This window comes from Orycteropus afer, unplaced genomic scaffold (assembly GCF_000298275.1).
Source record: "Orycteropus afer afer isolate SDZICR_OR568_19922 unplaced genomic scaffold, OryAfe1.0 scaffold00043, whole genome shotgun sequence".
Classification (NCBI taxonomy): Eukaryota; Metazoa; Chordata; class Mammalia; order Tubulidentata; family Orycteropodidae; genus Orycteropus; species Orycteropus afer.
In genome coordinates, this window is record NW_006921630.1 from 4430980 (window position 1) to 4455811 (window position 24832).

Here is a 24832-nt window from a genome sequence, read left to right on the forward strand (position 1 = left end):
TCAGTCAATAGGCTTGATCATCATCCGAACTGCTCGCAAGGAATAGGACCCGCCTCTGTATTCAGCCCAAAAAATTCCATCTTGGTGCTTGCTTCTGTAATGGCCTCCTCTGTACCATACTCCATTTAGGTTAGAATGGGCACAGGCGTTGTACCACCAGCCTCCTTTATGAAAGTGGGCACAATTTCCTTTGAGGAAAAAATAAAAGTTTTATTCTAAATGTGGCACTCTGCAAACCATTGAACTCTCTTTCTCTACCTTTGGAACAATTTAATTTGAACTTCTCTTCCTGATTTCAGTTACCTTTACCTTAATAATGTGTTTTTTTCATGTGTTCTGTTGCTATTGCTTAAGTATTAACTCCTTGAAAGATCACTTGAATTTCCTTTTTCATCTTGCTCTTTATCTCTCTACTACATGCTTTTTGGAAATGGATTTAATATTCTTGGTAGCAGAGTAAATAAAACACAATGTTTGTATGTGAGAGAGGGAGAGATGGAAAGGAAAGATAAGGAATTGCTAAGAAATGTTCCTACCTCATTAGCCCATGTATCCAGATGGCTTGCCTCCCTCGTTACCTTTAGTCCTTTATTCATATGTGACCATCTCAGATAGCCTTTCCTGGCCATCCCATATAAAATACCACCCACTGCATCCCCTACAGCCCATCACTTTCTTGTTTCCTTACTTGGTTTGATCTTTTCCTGGAGTATGTGTCACCACCTGATAAATCATTTTGTCTCCTCTTCCTAGAGAATAAGCCAAAAAAGGACAAGAACTTTTTCACTGCTCTATCCCTGTACCTAAGGAGCCCTCGGGGCACAGTGGTTACAGCACTTGGCTGCTAACCAAAAAGTCAGCAGTTTGAACCCACCAGTTGCTCTGCAGGAGAAAGATGTGACAGTCTGCTTCCATAAAGATTTGCAGTCTTGGAGACCCTATGGGGCAGTTCTATTCTGTCTTACAGGGTCACTATGAGTTGGATGTGACTGAACAGCAGTGAGTTTGGTTTTTGGTTGGTCCACAGTATCCATAAATTTAGAAATATAAATAAAAGTTACAGTAGTAACTTTTTCTTGCTCACCTGCATACATGTCTTTATCTCTGTCCAGTGTTGTGAATTGTTTACCGTTATGCCACATCATAGAATCCCCTGCATTTCCCTGGTAAGTTCCTAGGCGCAGTCTATAGAATTCATTTTCTGGTTCCAGACGAAAGCTGCTGTATTCTGCATAGACTTTTTTATCACTCCAGTCTTCTAATTCAATCAATAACTTATAGTTATCTTGATTGCTAAGCATATAGATGTTTTCAAGTCCAAGCCAGTATTCTCCATCAGTGTTTCCAAACCCTTTCTGTTAATAAACAAAGATCATAAGCATGTAAATAAATATAGAGATGCTAAACATTTTTATGTTCTAAACAGTCAATAGCATTAAAATATTGATCATTGATTTCAGTGGTGATGTAAGCTTCCATTTTAGTTAGTCATCTGATCTTTTTAAGTCCCACATAGTCACTTTGTTTTATTTTGCTTTCTTTTAATATATCAGAATTTATTTACACAGCTGCTGTCAAAACCTATCAATAATATATGATTTGGGTGATGGGAAGGGCAGTGTAACAAATGTGAGTGATCAACAAGGTGGCACTGAGGAAGAGGAAGACAGAAGTACATGGGAGGTACAGACAACAAAAATGAACCCTTTTGCATGTACAGTACTATGTTGTCAGTGATGGCAAACATTGATCTACAGGTAGATAGGTGGATAGGTGGATGTTGTTGTTATTTGCCGTTGAGTCGACCCGACTCATAGCGATCTCTCCTTGGGTTTCTGAGGCAGTATCACTACAGAAGTAGATTGTCCCATCTCCCTTCTCAGGTGTGGCTGGTGGGTTTGAACCACCAGCCTTCTGGTCAGCAGTCAAGTGCTTTAGGCATTACGCTATGAGAGCTCCCAGATAGATGGATAGACAGGCTGAATGATCAGGTATGTCTAGGCAGGGGATAGTGTGCCCATATGTAGGGTTAGCAGACAGTGTTTCTACTTGCATATTTGTATGCACTGTAAGGCTCTCCAGGTGTATAGTAGAACTGACAAGGGGCAAAGTGTAGTGGCTTCTTGGCCACAGCCAGCTACCCAGGGGGAGTGAGTAGTTGTACCTGTGGGGTTGGGACCATGTTCACAGGGGAAATGAAGCTCAATTGACATAACATACTACATAAAAACTGTTCGACGTCCTGCTTTGGTGAGTAGCGACTGGGATCTTAAAAGCTTACAAGTGACCATCTAGATTAGATTCAATGATGGGTCTCTCTTCATCCAGAGTGAAGAAGAACAAAGAAAACCAAAGACAAATGGAAACAATTAATCCAAGGGACTGGTAGACCACGCAGTCTTCAGCCTATATGACTGTGAGACCAGAAGACCTAGATTGTGCCCAGCTACCACTGTCAACCACTTGGAGGGGAATCAGTACAGGAGAGAATGGGAGAACAATGTAGAACAAAACTCAAAATTATTAAAAAAAAAAAAAAACAGTTTTACTGGTCTGATAGAGCTTGGTGAGACCCTTGGGACTGTAGTCCCTAACCACCTTTCAGCTCTGGAATTGAACTCACTCCTGTGGCTCTAGCCAAAGAATAGACAGGCATATGGGGTGAACATTTACATCAGGTAGATACACTCCTTGGAGTGATCAATCAAGGGAGAACAGCAGGGAAGTGTTTGTACAGGGAGACAGCGCGGGGCTGGCAGGAGTGCATGGGAGAGAAGGACCCAGGGAAAAGATAACTATGGGGCAAAGTGTCAAGGAAGCTGTTAGGTGTGGGGAATTGCAGTCAGTGTCATGAGACAAAATGTGTGTGAACTACTGTATGGAAAATGAATTTTCTCAATAAACTTTCACTGAAATCGCAATAAAAATTAAAAAATAAAAATAAAAAACCTACAAATAATACAAAAGCAAAAGAGAATGAAGTTTATTCATAGCTACTAAAAACATTAGTTATTAAACCCCAGATCCTTAAAAAGTGTTCCTAGTCTCAACCATAGAGAGCACTATTTTCTTTTTCCCCTAAAAGCGTATGGATACTATCTCCATCATAGCAACAAAAGGATATCTAGCAGATTATTATGATTGTTCAATAAAGATCATTGTATATTTTAAAATCATGGTATATTTAGAATAATATCTGATTTTTAGCCCCATTATGTCAAATTAGTAAATATAAGAAGATAAAATAGTAATCTTCAAAGTTTTTCCTGTGAATATTTTTAAATTAATGTTTGAAAAAAAATATGTAATTATCCTATTTCAGTAAGCACTTGACAGTGCAGGTGTACAGCAAAATAGAAGACTTGGTAAACTTGATCTTAACATGTTAGTTGTATCTTCAAGGAGACTGTGTTGAGGGATTTTGCCTTCTCTCATTTATGCTGTTGATGGATTCAGAAATTTATGCAACTCTCACGTGGATGTATTACTGTCCCATTTTTAGCTGCCAATAAGATTTCACCTAAGAATGAGTAATCATATGTTACTTCACAGTTCTAAATGGGGAATTAGTAATCTAGAAGATAAAAGTAAACAAGCAAAAAGTAAACCAAGCAATGTTCGTTAAGCTAGTAGAAACACCAGCTAAAATACATTGCTAATATGGTCTATTAAATGTGATGCCTAATAAGAAGGTTTGAATAAGGATTTGTAAAGGATCTTAATTTTATCTCTTGTATCTGCCATCTTTAAATTGTGGTGATATATACTGCTCATAAGGTTAGCATGATCAGCATTAAAATTAATAGTACAGACCAGTTCTTTATCTTCCCGAAATTGGTGTTACATGATTCTCACGCTGCATGAAAGCACAGGTGTGCATCACTTCCCAACGGCACCAGTGTCTAGTGTCATAATCTTGGAACATGATGGCATGATTATCAGATATAATTAGTGCAAGAAACGGCATCATTTTCTTGAAGTCCTATAACTTTATATTACTGCTTAAGTACACGTGATGGTAGATATCATCAAGTACATAAATTTAAAAAAACAACTGTCTTCTTAGAAAATGTAATTTTAAGATTAATCTTTGCAAGGTATATTTGTAAGTCATCCAGACTGAAAAGGGGACAATTGAAAGTAAATCTTCAGTTCTTTTTATGTTTTCTTTTTTTTTAATTTTGACTTTAAATACAGAGATAAAAATTATCTTTTAAACAAATGTAGTAATGAAATAATATATGGATAGTTATCTTTAAACTCCAAATCTTGTTTATTACATAGAATAGACAGTATTACAAAAACTGCTTTGTTCCACCTCCCCCAAGTTTGAATCATTGATTTACCTTATAATTTTCCCAATTTCTGAAGAAGTTCACAGAGCCGTCTGTTCTTTTCTGAATAACAGTCCAACCCCCGGGATCCAGACTGTTTTCACACCATAACTGCATTGGTCCATTGCTGTTTTCAGGTTTAATCATATAAATCCCACTGACTGAATGCCCAGCTTCTTTTGCTTGCTGACAGTCTTTGAATGGTCCTGGAGTTTAAGTATCATTGATTAGCAGGAATTAAAAGTTTAAGTAAAGATTCTTACCTTTGTGTCTTTCTTTACAGTTATTGGTTTTTATTCATTGTATTTATTCAACAACATTTTACAAAAATTAAAGAAACAGGAAAAAAAAAAAAAAAAGAATTAACCCAGTCTGACTGTGGAACATGAACTTACTTCATTTTGCACTGTTCTTTTAAGACTTTGTTCATAGATATATACTTATTAATATTGTTGTAATCCTCACATGCAAAGTTGGATTGTCTTTTCATTGTAACAGTCTTTTCTGTGGGTTGTGGGCTCTATTCCAGCTACTTACATTAGCTGTATAATAGTCCTTTAAGTCAATATATTTATGTTTATTCTTTTGTCACTGTGGTTTCTTGTGAATTTTACTATTTTAAATAACACTGTAGAGTGTCTCCAGTCTTATCTTAACTTTTTTCATATTTACTTACAAAGATGCGGATGGATTTATCTGCAAGATTAAGGAAGTAGCAACACTTTTACAACTATTGATAGTGACTATAGTTTCTGAAATTTGATTTTAGTGGCCCACTAGTGCCTTGAGATACTCAGTGAAAATGTGGTATCATGGCCAATTTAGTTTTAGAATGATAAATATTACATTCGCTTTTTGGAAATTCACAATGTACAGTAAACCAAACCAGACTCACTGCCATCAAGTCAATTCCAACTCACAGCAACCCTCTTGGTTTCCGAGGCAGTGAAGTTTTATAGAAGTAGATTCCCCAGTCTTCCTTCTGTGGAGTGGCTGGGTGGGTTTGAACCGCCAGCCTTTGGGTTAACAGTCAAATGCCTTAGGCACTAGGCCACCAGAGCTCCAGTCAAACCTGCAAAAACTAGGATGTATATAAGGCAGAAACCTATCAGAAAAGGAAAAGTCAAATATTTTCCACTAAAATGAATGATAGAAAAGTGCTAAGACTGTACCCTGTCAAAGATGGGAAACTTGGAAGACCCAGAAAAACAAGGCAGTCTTGTCAAGTTCTAGCTCTCATAGGTTTCACTGTATATTCATGGTATTAAAGACTGAGAAGCCTCAAAGTAAAGAGACCACGGTTTCTCAAACTTACAGAATCTTTTAAAATTTTCCCCTATACAATACTTGTTAATAATCCATAGGAATGTATTTCAGGAAATGTTGGCCAAAATTACTTTCTAAAGAATTGTATTAATTTATATGATCAGTAGTAGTTTTATTTAATTTGCACAACAACCCTATTATGGTTTATAGGTGTTACACAGAAGGAACTAACTAGTTAATCTAAGGTCATGGTTCTTAAATGGTAGTAAACTCAAATTGAACCCATTTCAATGTGTGATTTCACAGTTTTGTATGTTCTCTCCCCATTTTTTAATGCACTAATTAGTCCTTCAAATTTCAGAAAAAATGACAAAATATTTTGGAAAATCATTTGTACAGTATGTGACTCTTGAATTTTGTGATTTCTGCATTTTTTCAGTCTAAAGAAAGATGGCCATTGTTTTTTATAAAGCATGCAGAATACATTAAGTGATTCAAAAATAAAAATTACCCTAAAGATCTGTTAGAACAAAATAAAAGTGTTGACATTCTGGTTGTCACATTTTGTATTTACTATACATTTTTAAATCCTAATGTGTATAAATTTTAGTAATTATGTGGAAATAGCTTAGTCAAGTAAACTTCTTATAAGAAAATCTGTGCTTTCGTAATAGACTTGTTGAGATTTTGAGAAATATGTATACTGTGCCATATAAATCCCACTGACTGAATGCCCAGCTTCTTTGGCTTGCTGACAGTCTTTGAATGGTCCTGGAGTTTAAGTATCAGTGATTAGCAGGAATTAAAAGTTTAAGTGAAGATTCTTACCTTTGTGTCTTATATAAGGATATAAAGGGTCCCTTTGGGGCCTTATTGAGATAAAATTCATCTCATTAAATAGTTACAGAATTATATTTTTAAAAGAAGGTATTCTTAAGGAGACTATGATTTATTCTTTGAAGACAAATAATTTTTATTTTTTTCTTCTGATTTCTTAAATATTTCTAGGCTGTCAATTTTCTGTTAACTAAATGGATCCGTTAATCTGCCTTCTCATTTTAAATACAAGGAAATTGAAACCCACGTAGAACAATCACCAGTTTCTCTAGTCTAAGTTGTTTTGCTTCACTGATACTTCTGTTTCTTTGTATGATAGTACAATGCCTGTAGACCCCAAAGATTGCTAATTTAAAAAAAAAAAAATGAAAAAGAGGGAAGACTTACGCTGTCTTTCTTGGGGTATATTTATTTTAGGTATTGCAGTTTTTAGTTCTAGAATTTCAATTTGACTGTTTTCTATAGCTTTTTTTTTTTTTTCCTCTGCCAAGACTGCCTATCTTTGTATTCATTATGAACATACTTCCCTTTAAGGTATGAACATAGTTACAATAACTGTTTAAAATTCTTGTCTGCTAATTCCAATCTGTGTAACTTCAGGTTTGGTCTCTGTTAGTTTTCATTTCTATTTAGAATGGGTCACATATTTTCTGCTTGTTCATATTGCCAGAAAATTTTGAATAATATCTTAACACTTGTGAAGATTATGTTGTGGAGACTAGATTCTTTCTGCTTTATTCTTTTGAAAAGTGCTGACTTTTTGTTTTGTTTTTGTTGTGTGCTATCGACTTGATTCCATCTCATAGCAGCCCGGAATGACAGTAGAACTTTCCTATAGGGTTTCCTAGGCTGTGATCTCTGTGGGAGCAGATCGCCAAGTCTTTTCTCCCTTTGCTTGTAGGTTGGAACTGCCGACCTTTTCAGTTCACAGCCAAGCGCTTTGTGCTGGCTGTTTTTTGGGCAGCATATCAAATCTGTTCATTTCTTTCATCCTTATAATTTGCCTCACGTGGACATGGCTCAGGGATTAACCATAGGTTTGGGTGGAGGTTATACACAGAATTTTTGGCTCCTCCTCTCTGGCCCCTCTCTTTTCCAGGATCTCTCCTCCCTTGACTAACAGTGGTTTTGGGTGCCCCAAATGCTGTTGTTCTACAGGCCTGAGAGACTGCCTGCAGCCTGCCCATAGGCTGAAAGCCAAGATGGAACCACATTCTATGTCTTTTCTTCTAACTGTATACATTCCTCCAGTATCTGTCTGTATATTTTGTTTACTTTCTGGTGCCTTCAGATAGTTAATTTTTGTATTTTGTCAAGAGTTGATATTTGTTATCTGTGTGTGGAAGGGTTATACTAATAGCTTAAACTGCCATACCAGAATAGGGGCCAGCATGTTACATTCCTTTAAATAGTGTTGTAACTATCAGTGATCTCTGTCAATTAAAACTTTGGTAAAATTAAAATGAAGTGCTTATTTACCAAAGAATAAAAGTTTTTCCTTAATTAAAGTTTTCCATTAGAAGGAAGAAGTTCCCTTCTGTTTCTAGTTTGTTGAGAGTTTTTAACATGAATGGATCTTTGGATTTTGTCAAAAGTTTTTTCTGTATCTACTGAGATGATCATACGGGTTTCCTTTTTTGTTTATTAATGTAGTGGATTGTATTGCTTGTGTTTTCTTTTTCATTGTGGTGAAATATGTGTAACATAAAGTTTAGCATTTAAACCATTTTTTAAGGGTGTAGTTCAGTGGTATCATATTCACAATTTTGAACAACCAAGACCACTATTAATTTTTAAAGCGTTTTTCACCACCCCAAACAGAAACGCTTGCCCATTAAGCTATAACTTCTACTCTCCCCTCCTTTTAGCCCCTGGTAACCAACCACTAATCTGCTTTCTGGCTCTATGCATTTGCCTACTCTCGATATTTCATGTAAGCGGGATCATATAATATTTGCCCTTTTATGTCTGACTGACTTCATAGAGCATAAGGTTTTCAAGGATCATTCATGTCATGTCATGGCATGTATCAGAACTTCTTTTTTTTATGGCTGAATAATATTCTGTCATATGTATACACCCATTTTGTTTATCTGTTCATCTGTTGATGGACACTTGAGTTGTTCCACCTTTAGGCTGCTGTAAATAATGCTGTCATGAACATTGATAGGCAGCTGTCTCTTTGAGTCCCTGCTTTCACTTCTTTTGGCTGTATAGCTAGGAGTAGAATTGCTAGGTCATGTGGCAAGTCTGTGTTTAACTTTTTGAGGACAAATTTTTCCATAGTCGCTACATCAGTTTTTATTCCCACCAGTAATACAATTTCTCCACATCCTTACCAACTCTAATTTTCTTTTTCATCTTTAATAATATTCACTCTACTTGGTATGAAGTAGTATCTTGTTGTTGTTGTTGTTGTGTGCCGTCAAGTCTGACCCAACTCATAGTGACCCCTCCTTGGGTTTCCGAGGCAGTATCACTACGGAAGTAGATTGCCCCATCTTCCTTCCGAGGAGTGGCTGGTGGATTTGAACTGCCAGCCTTCTGATGAGCAGTCAAGTGCCTTAGGCACTACGTGTTTTAATTTGCATTTCTCTAACGATTAATGATGTTGGGCACCTTTTTATGTACTTATTGGCTATCTGAATATCTTCTTTGAAAGAAATGTTTATTCCATTGCTCATTTTTAAATTGGTTGTTTTTCTTTTCTTTTGTTGTTGAATTGTAGGAAAAATTTATATGTTCTATGTATTAAACTCTAATCTGATATATACTTCCAAATATTTTCTTTTGTTTGTAAGATATCTTTTTATTTTCTTAATAACGTCCTTTGATACAAAAGTTTTAATTTTGATTAAATTGAAAATTTTTGTTGTTGTTACATGTGCTTTTGGTGTGATATGTAAGGATGCCTTATTAGAAACGAAGTCCTAAAGTTTTACTCTTATGTTTTCTTTTAAGAGTTTTGTGGTTTTAGCTCTTATATTGAGGTTATTGATCTATCTTTAGTTAATTTTCATATATAGCTTAAGGCAGGGCTCCACCTTATTTCTCTGCATGTAGAAACCCAGTTGTCACAGCACTGTTTGTTAAAGAAACTATTCTTTCTCCATTGAACAGACAGACTATTGACTATATTTTGAATGTTAAACCAGCCTTGTATCCCTTTGATAAACTTGATTTGGTTATGGTGTATTATCCTGTTTAAATATTGCTGAATTCACTTTGCAAAAACTTTGTTAAGAATTTATGCTTCTGTGTTCATTAGGATCTTAGTCAGCAAAATTCCATAAATAGGTTTTGAAACTGCGGAGGACTATGATAAAATCAATGTGTTAAGCTTATCAGTCTGCCCATAAATTAAAGCACATTCCATTTAAATTCAACATGAATTACTGTTTTAAAATTATCTACCTTCTTAGTTCTTATATTCAAATGAAAAAGTATTCACAGCACACTATTTAACAAAGTAATCATCATCAATAACTGTTAATTCCCTTCTTTATTGTTTATCTTGACACATACTAGTTCATAGGGAATATACATTTGTTTAATAAATTTAATATGACTAGTCAAACATGAATCTACAGTCATTTCTACAGTAGTGAAATAATGTATTCCTGAAAAACCTAAACTTCTGCAATATTCACTAGAAATAATAGCTGATTTTAGCCATTTGGGTGTCGCACAAAACTTGGGAAAATTCCACGTGAACCAGATGACCTCTTTGTTTTACTGATAACATTTTTTTTTATTTTCACTAGTCACATTACAGAAATACGTATGCAGGTCAAAGAAAGAATTTAATTTCATATGTGGGAATAAGATGGAAAGAAAAGTATGATTCCCAGTTCCATATTAGATTGTTTTATGTAATGAATGGTAACATACTCAATTGTTTACTTGTAGGACTCTCCATAAACAAGAACTGTATCTTTTGGTTATGTATTCACACTTCGGGTCCACTTAGGCACTCAAATATTTCTTGAACTAAAAATGATTCTTGGTAGCCACAGTGGTTTCTAGAATTTCTTCATTATTCTTTCAAGAAGTATCTGTATCTGTTATAGGCTTAAGAACTTTATTAGGCTCAAAGGCTAGAGAAGAGGCCTTAACAGTCAAGTGAGAGATGAGGAAAGAAGTAAAGAGATAATTCCACTGTAATATAACAAGTGCTTTGGTAGGAAGGACGGATTTGATATTTGGCAGACATTTAGGGAACAGTCAATTTATGTTAATGGGGGAAGTAAAGCAAGGGTGGGATGGTTGTACAATTCAATATTCAGTGTCATTGTTGTACATGTGAAAATGTTTATATTTTTTTGTTTATATTGTCAACAAGAAAAAATTATTATAAAAAAAGGTACTTTGGTAGAATTATGCAGGACACATGGGACCACATAGGCAAAATGGGTAACCAAGATTTGCTGGGAAGAGACTAGATAGGCATCAGAGTCTACCTGCATCTGAGCTGAGTTTTAATAATTGAGTAGGGAGTAGGCCAGTGGGGATGACAAAGCTGATAAGGCCACACATGGGTAACATGTACAGAAGCATGGAGAAAAAAAGAGAAAGTGATGTATTAGTATTAGAAGAGTTACAAGTTTAGTATGTCTGAAATACAGATTGACAAGGGTGGTATTTTTGAGCTCTTGAGATAGGTTGTAGAGTTGAAGCTCTGATTGCTTTGGTTTAAAAGTGCAATCATCATGGTTATTTGTCAGGTTAGCCAGATTTTTTTCCAAACTGTCATTCAGCAGTCAAGAATATCTGAGGAACATTGCTCTTATTTTACAACCTATTAGTATAGTAGTTAGTGCACACATGAAGTGGTTTTGTTGCAATACATGTAAGTATCTCTGGTTTCAGAAATTTGCTTATTCTGTTGGTGAGTGTCACTTTTGTAAATGTTTGCTTTGTACTCATTTGAGTATAGTTTAACACTTTATATTTTATATTTAAATATATATGTTCATTCAGAAGTTGGACTTTCATTAGGTTGAGTTGCTGTAAAATAGAAATATTAAAGTTTTGAAGGTTGGTGAAATTTCTGTAACTATTTGTCCACAGATCTTTTTTCTGCTATTTAGCTCAGGGAGCCCTGGTGACACAGTGGTTAAGTACTGACGTGCTAACCGAAAGGTTGGAGGTTCTAACCCACCAGCCACTCCATAGGAGAAAGATGTAGTAGTAACCTGCTCCTGTAAAGACTGAAGTTTTAGAAACCCTATGGGGTAGTTCTTCTCTGTCCTGTAGGGTTGCTTTGAGTCATAATTAATTCGGTGGCAGTGAGTTTAATAGGTACTCAAATGTTTGAGCAAATTGGAGAATTATAGGTTTCCTAAATCCAGCTTTTAGTTGGTAAGACTTCAATTCATGCAAAGTTAAGATTATCTTCAACTTTAATTTCGACTTATTTTTGTAGTTTTTATGTTTGCTAGTTGGATGCCTGTTAGACTTAGTTGATATAAAGCCTTAGGAAAACTTACTTAAAATCTCTTTCCAGAACCTAACGATAAAATTAGCAGTGCTTACATCTATTTTCTTCTCCTCAATAAAGATAGTAAATACTAGACTATGTTACTTAGGTTTACTTTATAAAATATACCATTAACCTGTTTTAGCCTACTGTATACTGTTGATCTTGGCAGAAAATTTTTTTCAATATTATTTGCATAACTTGTTTATTTTCTGATCTAGCATTTGATTACAAATAATTCCTATATTAAATGTTTTACTACTTTCTCTGTACCATAAATAACATTGCTTAATAGGAAGTCTTAACTAATGGAAAATTGCCAGCTTTATTGTTGAGAGTTCAAATTTAACTGACCACTTTGCGTATTGTCAGAAAAAACTGACATTATTCAGGAATTTGTTCACCATTGTTCAAAGGGTATAGATTGGAACTGTCTTTCTTTTAAATAGGGACTTGGTATAATCTTCATCTTCTATGATACACAACTGGGTTTTTTTCAAAGCAGGAAACTGGAATTCTGTACATTGAGTTTGAAGGAAGGGTCACTCTCTTCCTCAGTTTATGTGATTTAGCTTTATATAAAAACCAAACCAAACCCACTACCATCGAGTCACTTCTAACTCATAACGACCCCCATTGGCTTTCTGAGGCGATAAACCTTTATGGAAGTAGATTACTTGGTCTTCCTTCCACAGAGTGGCTGGTAAAATAACGTATTGACCATCCATGCTACATTATTTTCCAAAATATAATTTTCATTAATAATCCATATTTTGAACAAATGGTGGGTTGAAAAGGAAAAAAATATTTCACCCTTTGAATAGCAGCTTTACTTACTTAAAATTACAGGGAAAATCCTTCCTTTTTTATTGTCAGTTTCTCATTTATTTCCTTACTTCCCCCCAATCCTGTGCTTTTTTATGATAGGAGAAAGTCATGGATTGGATGTGTCCCCTCAAACTAAGTATCAACTTGGCTGATTCTCAGTGGTTTGGCAGTTAAGTAATGATGTCTTTTGCAATGATGTAACTGTCCATCATGGTATGATTTGATGTGATCAGCCAATTGGTTATAAGGGGATTAGGGTGGGATGCAGTAGCTTTACTCACTGCCATGATCCATTGTAAGGGACATTTCCCTGGGTTGTGGCCTGAGCTGCTTTTATCTTATAAGAGATGAGAGGAGAGAGACATGAGCAGAGAAGTGGGGACCTGACTACCACCAAGAAAAAAGAGTTGTGAGCAGAGTGCATCCTTTGGATCCAGGGTCCTTGCACTGAGAACTTCCTAGACTCAGGGGAAGATTGATGCCAGGACATATGTAGATCTTCAAGGAATGCCAGGCCCATAGATGTTTAAAGGAGACAAGGACAGCCAACACAGACAGAAAGCCTTCCCCTAGAGCCAGCACTCTGGATTCAGACTTATGGCCTCCTAAATTGTATAGTGCCTAAGGCACTTGACTGCTAACCGGAAGGCTGGCATTTCAAACCCACCAGCCACTCCTCGGAAAGAAGGTTGGGCAATCTACGTTCGTAGTGATACTGCCTTGGCAACCCAAGGAGGGGTCGCTATGAGTCAGGTCCGACTCGACGGCAAGTAACAACAACAACAAACTATGAGAGAATAAATTTCTGTTAAAGCCATCCTCTTTTGGTTTTTCCATTGTAGCAGCACTAGATAACAGACAGAATTTGGTTCCATAACAGGGGTGCTGCTCTGACAGATACCTAAAATGGAAGTGTCTTTGGAATTGGGTAGTGAATGGGTAGAGGTTGGAAGAGTTTTAAGGTGCCTAATAGTAAAAGCCTAGATTGCTTTGAAGAGACTGTTGGTGGACTTACAGAAATCAAAGACAATTCTGGTGAAGGCTCAGAAGGAAGTGAGGAGAGCTGTAACACTAGAGACAGTGCATATGGTGAGAAGCAGCAGAGAAACAGTGGCAGCAGAATCAGGAGACCAGCACTAAACAGCATGGAAGCTGATCCATGGAGTGAGAGGGCTGAGTACCTTTGGGCAGGAGGCTTCCTGGTAGAGTGTGGTACCTTTGGGCACTTGTCAGTGGAGCTAGGCTTGCCAACCCACAGAACAAGAGAACTGAGCACCTTCGTGTCGAGGCTTACTGGTGGAGTGAGGTGCTTACAGGCACTTAACAGTAGAGCTAAAGAACTTTGTAACACTTGGCCAAGCAGGACAGAAGCCAGGCTGGCCCAAGAAGCCCAGGGAACTAAGAGGGCAAGAAAACAGGAAGCAGAAGCTGAAGAGACAAGAAACATGAGCATGGAAAGCAGCGGTGCCACAGTCTCAAAGGGTGGGGGCATGACATTGGGGGTCTCAAATGGTGGGGTCACAGCTTACTAGGTTTCGGAGACTCATATCTTCGCCAGCTTATTTCCAGAGTGGGAGGCTGTCATTCATGAGTGCCAGGGGGATGGGTCCAGACCCACTGTCCAGAGCTGAAGAGACAGGGCTGTTATGCCCAACAGCCAGAAAAACTGGGCCTGCTGGGGCCAAGGGAGAGGTATTTCCACTCATTTGGAGTAATGAGGCTGCCCAAAGTTGAGGGAGCAGAGTTGTTGTCCCAGTGGGCCTGGAAAATAGAGCTGTGAAGCCCAGGGCTGAGGTTCCTCCAGCCAGAATCCAGAGAACATGGCAAACAGTCATAGTCCAGAGAGCAGGGCCATTGCCTAGATGGTCTCAGAGAACAGAGGATTATTTTCAAGCTTTGAGTACTAATGTAAATTGTTCTTCTGGGTTTTTTACTTGCTTAGTTTCCATTATCTCTGTTCTCCCTCCAATTTCTTCCGTTTATGATGGAAATGTCTACCTTATGCTTGTTCCACTGCTGTACTTTAGAAGCAGATAACTTATATTCTAGATTCACAGATGAAGAGGAATTTTGCTCCAGGACAGAATTTGGTCTTGGAGTTAATTTAAGAGTTTTGAGATGATATGATGGGGTAATAGTATTTTGTATGTGGCAAGGACATGAATTTGAGGGGCAGGGTGGTTAAAGGATGTAGAATGTCATGGTTGAATTGTGTCCCCCAGAAAAACTTGGCTAGGCCATGATTCTCAGTGGCTTGGCAGTTATATAATAATATAAATTGGCAGTTATGTAATAATATAATGTCCTTTATGATGTGATCAGCCAACCAGTTGTAAGAAAATTAAAGTAGGATGCAACACTCTCACTTAGATCATAGCCCTGATCCAATGTAAGGGGAGTTTTGTTGGGGTGTGTCCTGCATCACCTTTTATCTCATAAGAGATAAAAGGAGAGAGAAGCAAGCAAAGAAGAGGGGACTTGACTTCCACCAAGAGAGTGGAGCATACTTTTGAACCCAGGGTCCTTGTGCTGAGAACCTGTAAGACCTGAAGGAAGATTGATGCGAAGATGCATGTAGATCTCCAAGGAATGCCAGGCCCACAGATGTTGAAAGGAGACAATAATCTTCCTCCATAACCAACAGAGAGAGAAAAAGCCTTCCCCTATAGCCAATGCTCTGAATTCAGATTTCTAGCCTCCTAAACTGTGAGAGAATAAATTTCTATTTGTTAAAGCCATCCGCTTGTAGCATTTCTGTTATAGCAGCCCTAGATAACTAAGAAAGGAGCAGGACATTAAAAAGGTAACCAATGTAGTTTTCAAATAATTGGTCTGCAAGTAAAATCTTTAGAAAGTAAACTTTTTAACTGAGTTGTAAATTAACTGTACATTCAACAGCATATCTGGAATAGGAAGTTTGAGGCACATATTTTCTAGAGTGATAATAGATTCTTTCTTGTAATAATAATAATAATAACTTAGTTTCTTAACCTCTAAGTTTAAACTGCAGTTAATAAGCTTTTATTCTCAAAATTACTAAAGCATTTACCAAGTATTTTTTCATAACTAGTTACTTGACCAGTATTCTTGAATTTTGGGTTTGTGTGTGTTTCTATTTTGTTAAGCATTAATGTAAGTATTCCATTGGAACCAGTTAAAAAATCTATTCATAGGAAACATAACTTCCAAAATACAAATATTTGTTGTTTTAAAATTATTACTCACTAAAACCAGAACCCATTGCCTTCAAGTCGATGCCAGCTCGTGGTGACCTCGCATGTTTTAGAGGAGAGCTGCGTTCCAGAGAGGTGTAGTAGCTGTGATCTTTTGGAAGTACATCACCAGGCCTTTTTTTCTTTCTTTGGGTGAATTCAAACCACCAATTTTTTGATTAGTTGAACGTAAATCATTTGTACCACCCAGTGACCTTATCTACTAAAAAGTACATTTTTAGTTTCTAATGACTGCTTTTCAGGTTTTACTTCTTAAGTTTACCTTTTATGTCCTGATACTCTACATCTATTCTAGCAAGGCAAAACACATACAGGAAAGTGCAGGGGGAAGAAAAGTATAATAATTAATGATAAGTCAGGCCATCCCAGACCAAAGCACTTTCACATGCATTGCATTATCTATCACAGCAGTCTCTTTTAAGGCCTTGGGAAAGCTTTGTCAGATCCAAGTTTCCTGACACTCAGATCTGTGTTCCAGTACACTGTGAAGGAACTTTCCCAACACCATTCAGCTACAAGAAATGATGTTAAAATATACCATTTGTAAAACAGTTGTGTTTCCTTCATAGAAAGGTAACCCAAAATGAAGCCACTGAATAACACAAGCTGTTAAGAATTTGATTGATCCAAATTTGTCATCAATGCAGCATCTGTGATTATATTCCCAAACATTGTAAGGTAGAGGGAGGCATTGTTTCTGGAGCTAATTTATTTTAAAGTAATAGAATTATTTCCTTATTTGCAATAAGTTCCTTTTTCTTGTTTTGAAGTATATTTATAACAATTTTGAAAGAAAATATAAAATTGACTGTCATTAAAACAACTTTTAAAAGAATACAGTTTGTTGTGCGTTTTCACATTATGCATTTGGAGTTTATAAAAGTCATGCACCTACATGTGGAATGCAGTAATAGGGACTTCTAGGTGCAAAAATAAGTATAACAGTAATTATCTTTATCCTTTTTGAACAAACACCCAGACAGCTTTAGATATTTTTCCTCCAATCGGTCAGAAGGAAAATATGTGCAAAGACTTTAGCCTATTAAAGAAAAGACCAAATCTGTTTATTGCTGCTTATAGTAATTTATATTTGGTAAGAATCATAGAATATTAAAACTGAAAAAGGATATTAAAATCATTCAACCCAACCAGCCTTCTCGTTTTACAGATGAGAAAACAGAGACAAGCAAAATGATTTATCCAAGGTCACGTAACAAAGATAATGAGAGTCAGATTTTCTATTTCTTAACTCTAGACTCTTTCCCTTACATTTATTAGTATAATAATGAACATTCTTAGTGTGTATCAATTATGTCCTTGAGTTTAAGAACCTAACATTTATAGAATAAAACAGTAAAAAGTAAATGTTTATAAAAATAAGAAACCAAAAATAAGGGAAAAGTGCTACCTGTTCTTAATTTTCACATTAATGATTAGTGTATTGGGAATATATGCATCATTGCTTCATTAAAGCAAATGTATATGTTAGGGCACTTTTGACACAGGGATTTAGTTCTTTAATATCAGATTTTTATTACACTAAAGTCAATATGATACAGCCTAGACCTGCTAGGTCTCATTTTATATAAGCATTTTTTAAAAATCATTAGTGTGTAAATGTTTGTCTAACCTTGGTGATACCAGATACCCACTTAATATTTAGGACCCATGTAGAATACTCCATGGCAACCACCTCCATATTTTTAATTGTCCACCTCATCAGTTTAAAAAAAATCCACACACCTCAATTATGTTTATTTATAAGTATTATATACAAAGTACTATACTGGTAAATTATATACATTAAAGCATGTACAAAAACATAATTTTTTAAAGTATATCAAAAATAAATATAAGGTCTTATATTTTCTTTATATACCCAGTGGACCATTTTTACACATCTGTCATTTGGAAATCAAAGGATATAGGGATAGTAATAATGACAATCATTTAGCAAATTTCATGACACTCTGGCCTGTTGCTAGTGAGTTAGAAGAGTATTTAAAATGACTCTGGAGCTATGTAATGTAGAAAAGCATTTTCAGGAAAGTCTTTGGAATGACATCTTGAAGAAGTTATCAAAAGGTATTATCAAATCAGTATTCAGCATCTACAAATAAGGCACAGTATCCACCGACTGGGAACTTATAATCTAGTTGAAAGACCTTGTATTTAGATGGTGCATGAATGTTGTAGGTACATGTAAAGATCATTGATAATCCAAGAAAGATAAAGATAGTTGATAATCCAGGAAGAAATATACAAAGTATTGTATACATGTTATAGAGTAAAGAGAGATTTGTGGAAATGAACCATCTCTTGAAGCCTGAGAGAGCCTACAAGGGTTTCAGAGAGGAGCTACAGTTTTATCTGATTCTTATCATTTGAATAGACAGAAAACACAGGAGATATTTAGCAGACTAGGAGTGAATTCATTTTATTGCAACAGATTTTTTTATTTTTTTTTTAAACTAGTGGAAGAAAAGCTAGAGAAGTGGCTTGGTCCTTTTGAGGGGCACATTATTCATTACCCAGTCTAAACAATTTGGTCTTTTCCTGGTTTACATTGTGGAACTGCTGAGCAGAAGTGTGATGTGATCAAAATGGTAATTTTAAAAGATGACTCTTTGGCCATGTATATTTTGATGGAGAGAGAAATTGGAATTAGACCACTTGGCAGACTGTTAAATGATTTTTAGTAAAAGTTAACATTGGAACATTAACCATGTGCAAAGCACTATTCTAAGCACTTTTCCAGTATTAAACTCTGTGAAGTAAGTACTATTCTTACCCCATTTTACAGATGAAGAAACTGAAGCAAAGAGCAATCCTTTCCTGTCCTCCCCTCCCCCAAGATCACACAGCTAGTAACCCAGGATGGCTCTATCCTCTAGCTACTGCCATAGATAATTTCTGTCTAAGTTAGAATTCTGGATCTGGATAGAAATGAAGAGCAAGTACTGTAAAGGGAAAGAGAGAACTTATTTAACTAGATGTATAGGGCAAGAGGGAAGTGTCAAAGTTGTGCCAACTAATTCTGAAGTGCACGTAGCATACATCAAAATAGAGGTAGCAGAGGGGGATTTTAACCCTTTAATCCATCAATTTTACAAACACAAACTTACCCTAAGGATATAATCATAGATGTACTTACAGAAAAAGCTATGACTGTTGATTACAGTTCTGAGAGGGAAAAAAAAGAGGAAATAATTTTAAGGTTATTACCAAAATTTTAAATGGGTTTATTTCTGAGTGTTTGAATATTCAGTGAGGCTTTTTAAAAAGTTTATTTGTATTTTCTAGATTTTTCTTCAGTAAATATATATTACTTTTAAAATATTATTTCTAAAAAGAGAAATACAAGTTTGGGAAAAAGATGATTTGGGGACTTAGTAGTTCATTCATTTTTCCTTAGGTAGTTATTGCAGTGCCTACCTGAGCACAATGTGCCAAGCACAATCCTGGTTAGGTGCTTGAGATAGAAAAATGAAAAGTCAGCTGTCTTTCAGAAGCATTCAGTGTAGCAGGGAGAGATGTGCAAACAAATAACTTCAGTGTAATATGTCATAGAAAACATGTTCAAAGTATAGTCAGCGATTTGGGGAAAGAGCCATGTAGGTGTTTGTTTGAATCTCAGAAGACGTAACATTCCAGGTATTATGTAAGCCTTGAAATCTGCTATGACAGACACACTAGAAGAAGGCACTATAGTAGAGGAAGCAGCAGCCTGTGAGGCAGTGGTAGAATAGCCAGATGCAAACATAGAGGTCTGGTGAGAATCAGGAGGGATAGCTCTCTATTCAGGAGTCATCTGAGCAGTGGTGATACTTGAAACCTTCAAGTAGGTGAATGAGACCTCTAAAGCAGAATAATATGAAGAAAGCCTTTTTAAGGCATAAAGAAACCAAAACCAGTTGCCTCACGTCGGTTCTGACTTGTGACGACCACGGGTGTGTCAGAGTAGCATGGTGCACCGTGAGATTTTTCAGTCAGAGGAGCTCTGGTAGCATAGTGCCTAAGGCACTTGACTGCTAACCAGAGGGCTGGCAGTTCAAACCCACCAGCCGCTCCTCGGAAAGAAGATTGGGCAATCTACTTCCATGGTGATACTGCCTCGGAAACCCAAGGAGGGGTTGCTGTGAGTCGGGGCCGACTGCAAGGCACACAGCAACCACAATGGTCTATCGGAGGTAGATTACCAGGCTTTTCTTCCAAGATGCTTCTGGGTGGATTCAAACCACCAGCCTTTTGGTTAGTAGGCAACCTCCGAACTGTTTGCTCCATCCAAGAACTCTTTAAGCATGAAAGCAAAACTAAACCCACTGCCATTGAGTCAATTCCGACTCATAGTAGAGACCCTATAGGACAGAGTGGAACTACCCTGAAGGGTTTCCAAGGCTGTAATCTTTATGGAAACAGACTGCCACATCTTTCTGCTGCAGAGTGGCTCATGGGTTCAAACCACCAACCTTTTGGTTAGCAGCCCAATCCTTTAGCCACAGGGCCACCAGAGCTCCTTTTTGAAGCATAGGAGGAGAAAAAAGATGCCAATGAAAAGACCGAGAGAAGTAGTGTCAGAATATTACAATAGGGAAACCCAGGAAAGCAAACATGTGATATCAGCTGCTGTGGAAAAACATAACTACTTCGTGATGTATTTCTTTCCAGTCTTGGTTGTGTGTTTTTGTTGTTGGTATTATTGTTTTAAATTATTTCATAGTTTATAAAGCTATTTGTCCTGCCTTTACAATGGTGAATGAACTATGTCTTAATACTTTCTTTAAAAAAAAAAAAAAAAAAACTTTTGGACATTTGGGTTTTCCCACTCTACTCTTAAGGAGGCAGATCATTTATCATTTTATAAAAGATTCAGGAGAATTGTTTATGAGACAATTAATGCAGCAATTTTTAAATACTCTTTCAGAAAGTTATCATTGAGCTTACTGAACTGAAACAAAAAATAAATTATTCATCCTTTATTCTGGATGCCTAGATCAGTGACTGATTTTGAATAAATGAAGAGAGGAAGGAATTAAATTAAGAAATAAAGGTAGGTATAAATAAAAAGCTGTGGTGGGGTAGTGCCTAAGGCATTTGACTACTAACCAGAAGGTTGGCTGCTCAAACCCACCAACCACTCCACAGAAAGAAGACGGGGCAATCTACTTCTATAAAGGTTTACAGCCTCAGAAACCCAGTGAGGGTTCTCTATGAGTTGAAATCCACTTTGGCAGTGAGTTTGGGGTTTTTTTTTTTTGTTGTTGTTGTTTGTTTTGTTTTGGATTATATCAGGATCAGTGCAATTTTTTTTTTTCTTTTTTTTTTAATGATCATGAAGACTTACTCATATTTATTTGGATATAAGATACAAATTGTAGCTTGTTTAGCCTTGGAAGATAGGAGGAATGCCTTTCTCTCTTGAGGCTGAGGCAAGAAGGCATGGGTTTAGTACAGATATTTTAAAGATATAAACCAACAACGAACCCCAGACCTGAAAGTCACTGCAGTAGTAGTTGTTGTTGTTGTTATGTGCCGTCGAGTCAGACCCGACTCATAGCGACCCCTTCTTGGGTTTCCGAGGCAGTATCACTACAGAAGTAAATTGCCCCATCTTCCTTCCGAGGAGTGGCTGGTGGGTTTGAACCACCAGCCTCTGGTTAGCAGTCAAGTGCCTTAGCCACTACGCTACCAGAGCTCCCTCTCCACTGCAGTAGTAGATGAGTAGTATTCACAGATGAGTTATCTGCTGAGAGTGGAAAGAAAGAGGAAGTATAATTATAGGCTTAAGGAAATGAAAACATTTTTAAATGTTCCTTGTGACATTTAGGAGGATGGCAGTAAATAAAAGGATTGTTGAACAGTAGTGAGGACCCAGGTGAAGGCAGACAGAGTGGTTAGAGAGCAGTACTCCATAGGTTAGGAGTGGGTCACGGGCTCACTCCTGTTTCAGAGATAGTAATTTAAATTGTAAAAATTGGGTGGGAGACTACTTTTTTCACAGAAGAAGCTTAAGTTTTTATAAACTCCTAGAGCTTCAGAACTGGTTATCGTTGAGTTAGTTACGACCCTTAGTGACCCTGTAGAAGCCCCAGTGGTGCAGTGCTCAGCTGCAAATGGAAAGGCTGACTGTTCAAATGGTCCCATCAGCCACTACGCAGAAGAAAGACATGACCATCTGCCTCCGCAGAGATTACAGCCTAGAAAACCCTATGGGACAATTCTACTCTGTCCTGTAGGGTCACTACAAGTCAGTATCAACAGCACTGTAGGGTCACTATGAGTCAGTATCAACAGCACAGGGTTTTTTTGTTGTTGTTCTTTTTGTTTGTTTGTTTAGAGCCTCAGAGCTGGGAAGGGAGATGTTTAAGTTCAATTCTTAGAAGTATTGTTTTATAACCCACAAAACCTATTAGCCTAATACTTGCATTTTTAACAGTAAGAGGTAACTCACCTTCATTGATGAAAGTTACTGGTGGTATCTTGAGAGGGCTTTTGGTGGGAGAAGTTGCCAGATCAGGTGGTGGCACTAAATCTCTGGGATAACCTGGATCCCTCTGTATCTCATTACCTCCCAGCAGACCAGGCGTGTAGTGATGGCTGTTAGGAATATGTTGGGGCACCACCTGGACAAGAGGAGGAGATACATGGGTGTCTTGTCGGGAAAATATCCTCAAGCACTGTTCCTCCAACAAAGTGATCATCACAGACTGGTTATTGACAAGATCAGTCAAGGAAGCATATTTCACCTCTAGTTCCCTGTACCTTGTTGCCATCTTCAACATTTCTGTGGTGATGTTGAGGATTTTATTTTCCAACTGGGAGAGTTCAAGTGAATTATCCCTCTTACGGATAATCTCATGTAAGAGTTGCATGTAGAGTTGAGTAACACGAGAGTTCATGTTGCGGCTCTCTTTTCTCAGCAGCTTTACCTCATTCACAATGTTTCCATCTACATCCACTACCAGTTGCAGGACATCTATCTCCCGCTTCTGCCTGGAGAGCACGTCCTTCAGGTTTTCAAGGTCCATCTTGGTGACCATGTCTTTAATGGTACCTGCATCTTGCCCTTTGGTGTTGACACAAATTGGCCCTGTTATTTTTTGTTCAGGAACCAGGAATGTGTATGAACATTTCTTTGCTTCTTCTTTACCGTCTGCAGCACGAGGGTATCTCTTGTGAGTTATTTTTTTTATTTTGAACTGTCCTCCTCTGCAGTGTCCACTGCTTGTTACTATGAAGAAGAGCACACCTAGGATCCAGATAAAAGCCTTCATTTTGAAATGAGGTTGTATAACGACGTCTTTAGAAAAACAAATCAATGAAGGGAAAAAGTACAAAGAATTAATATGAATCTATTTTTAAAGTTAATAATAAAAGAATATATATCTAAAGTAAAAGTTTTAATATTGAGTTAGTAAACTGTGCCAGAATTAACTTTTTTAGGGATTAGGTTTCAGAGGATAGCTCTTTTAACTGCCACCTTGTTGTAATGTTTTTTTGTTCATTAAGCAGATTTTGATGAGTGCCTACTGTGTGTATAAAAGCACACTTGCTAGGTGCTGTTGGGGCTTTTGAGACCTAATAAAACATTATCTTAACACTATGAAAATAGTTTACAATGTTTCCAAGGCATTCATTAATACATTCTTGCCTAACTAGTATTAAAATTGCCAGGGGCCTAGTCAAATTTTTATGTTTGTACTATGCAGTTTCAATTAAATTGGTCTTCTGTGATAAATACCATGTCTTTGTTACCTACAAAAGAAATGTTTTAGACAAATCTAAAACCAGAAAGTTTTAGCATCATGTGATTTTTATTTTTTTCCTGATGGTATCTTCTTTTGGGATTGGCGACACATTTAAGAATGATAGAATTCTTATAGTCATTATTGGGGGTAAAACTGTGTTTCCTGGACTATAATCATATATATGCTCTAAGTTTATATATGATTCAATAGGTTCATACTAACTGAGGTGTTGCTGAATTGTATTTTAGTAAATGTTAATAATTTTCCACAACTGTTACCAAGGGAAGAAACTATCTAAGATTGAATCTGAATGTCAGAGTTTGAAAATGATATTTCGTTCAAGAACTTTGTACCAGTGAGCGTGTTGAAGGCCAAGGCCACACAACTAGGTAATCTCAGAGCCAGATCTAGAACTCAGGTTTCCTGACTCCTTGGTCAGTTTATAGCAGTGGCACATTCTTAGATATGCTAAAATGTGTGTTTAGAATGTTTCATTCTTGCTGTGACAGATGAGAAATGCTTGTCCTTTATACCACACAAACACACACAAAAAAAACTCACTGCCAAGTGGATTCGGACTCATAGCGACCCCTCCTTGGGTTTCCAAGGCAGTATCTCTAAGGGAGTAGGTTGCCTGATCTTCCTTCCAAGGAGTGGCTGGTGAGATTGAACCGCCAGCCTTCTGGTTAGCAGTTAAATGCCTTAGGTACTATGCTGCCAGATTCTGAACACTAAAACTAATTCCAAGAACCAGAGCTTCCTCCTTTCTCTTTACCTTCCAGAAGTGTGGTAGCAGTATAGTGAGTGGCTGTGTTCACTCCATCAGGTTCATTAACAAGCTGCTGTGGTATAGCTTACCTTCCAAAACCAAAAACCAAACTCACTGCCGTCGAGTCGGATCTGACTCATAGTGACCCCTCCTTGGGTTTCCAAGGTGCTATCTCTACAGAAGTAGATTGGTGAACTTTCCTTCCGAGGAGTAGCTGGTGGGTTTGAACCTCCAGTCTTCTGGTTAACAGTCAGATGCCTTAGGCACTATGCCACCAGCAGTCCCCCTTCACTCTCTTACCTTCACACTCTTAAAATCTTGATTCCTATCTGCTACTT

At 37.0% G+C, this 24832-nt stretch overlaps 2 protein-coding genes across 2 annotated transcripts in view; one reads left to right on the forward strand and one right to left on the reverse strand.

Moving 5' to 3' along the window:
* ANGPTL1 (angiopoietin like 1) lies at nt 1-23251 on the reverse strand. Its single transcript, XM_007937613.1, has 4 exons — nt 22429-23251; nt 4347-4540; nt 1085-1355; nt 1-188 (listed from the first exon to the last, which is right to left on the reverse strand). Exons 1-4 carry the CDS (start codon nt 23249-23251, stop codon nt 1-3), a joined length of 1476 nt encoding a protein of 491 aa, XP_007935804.1.
* The window catches only part of RALGPS2 (Ral GEF with PH domain and SH3 binding motif 2), a 156626-nt gene that overhangs the window by 77032 nt on the left and 54762 nt on the right, over nt 1-24832 (forward strand). The window lies entirely within an intron of this gene.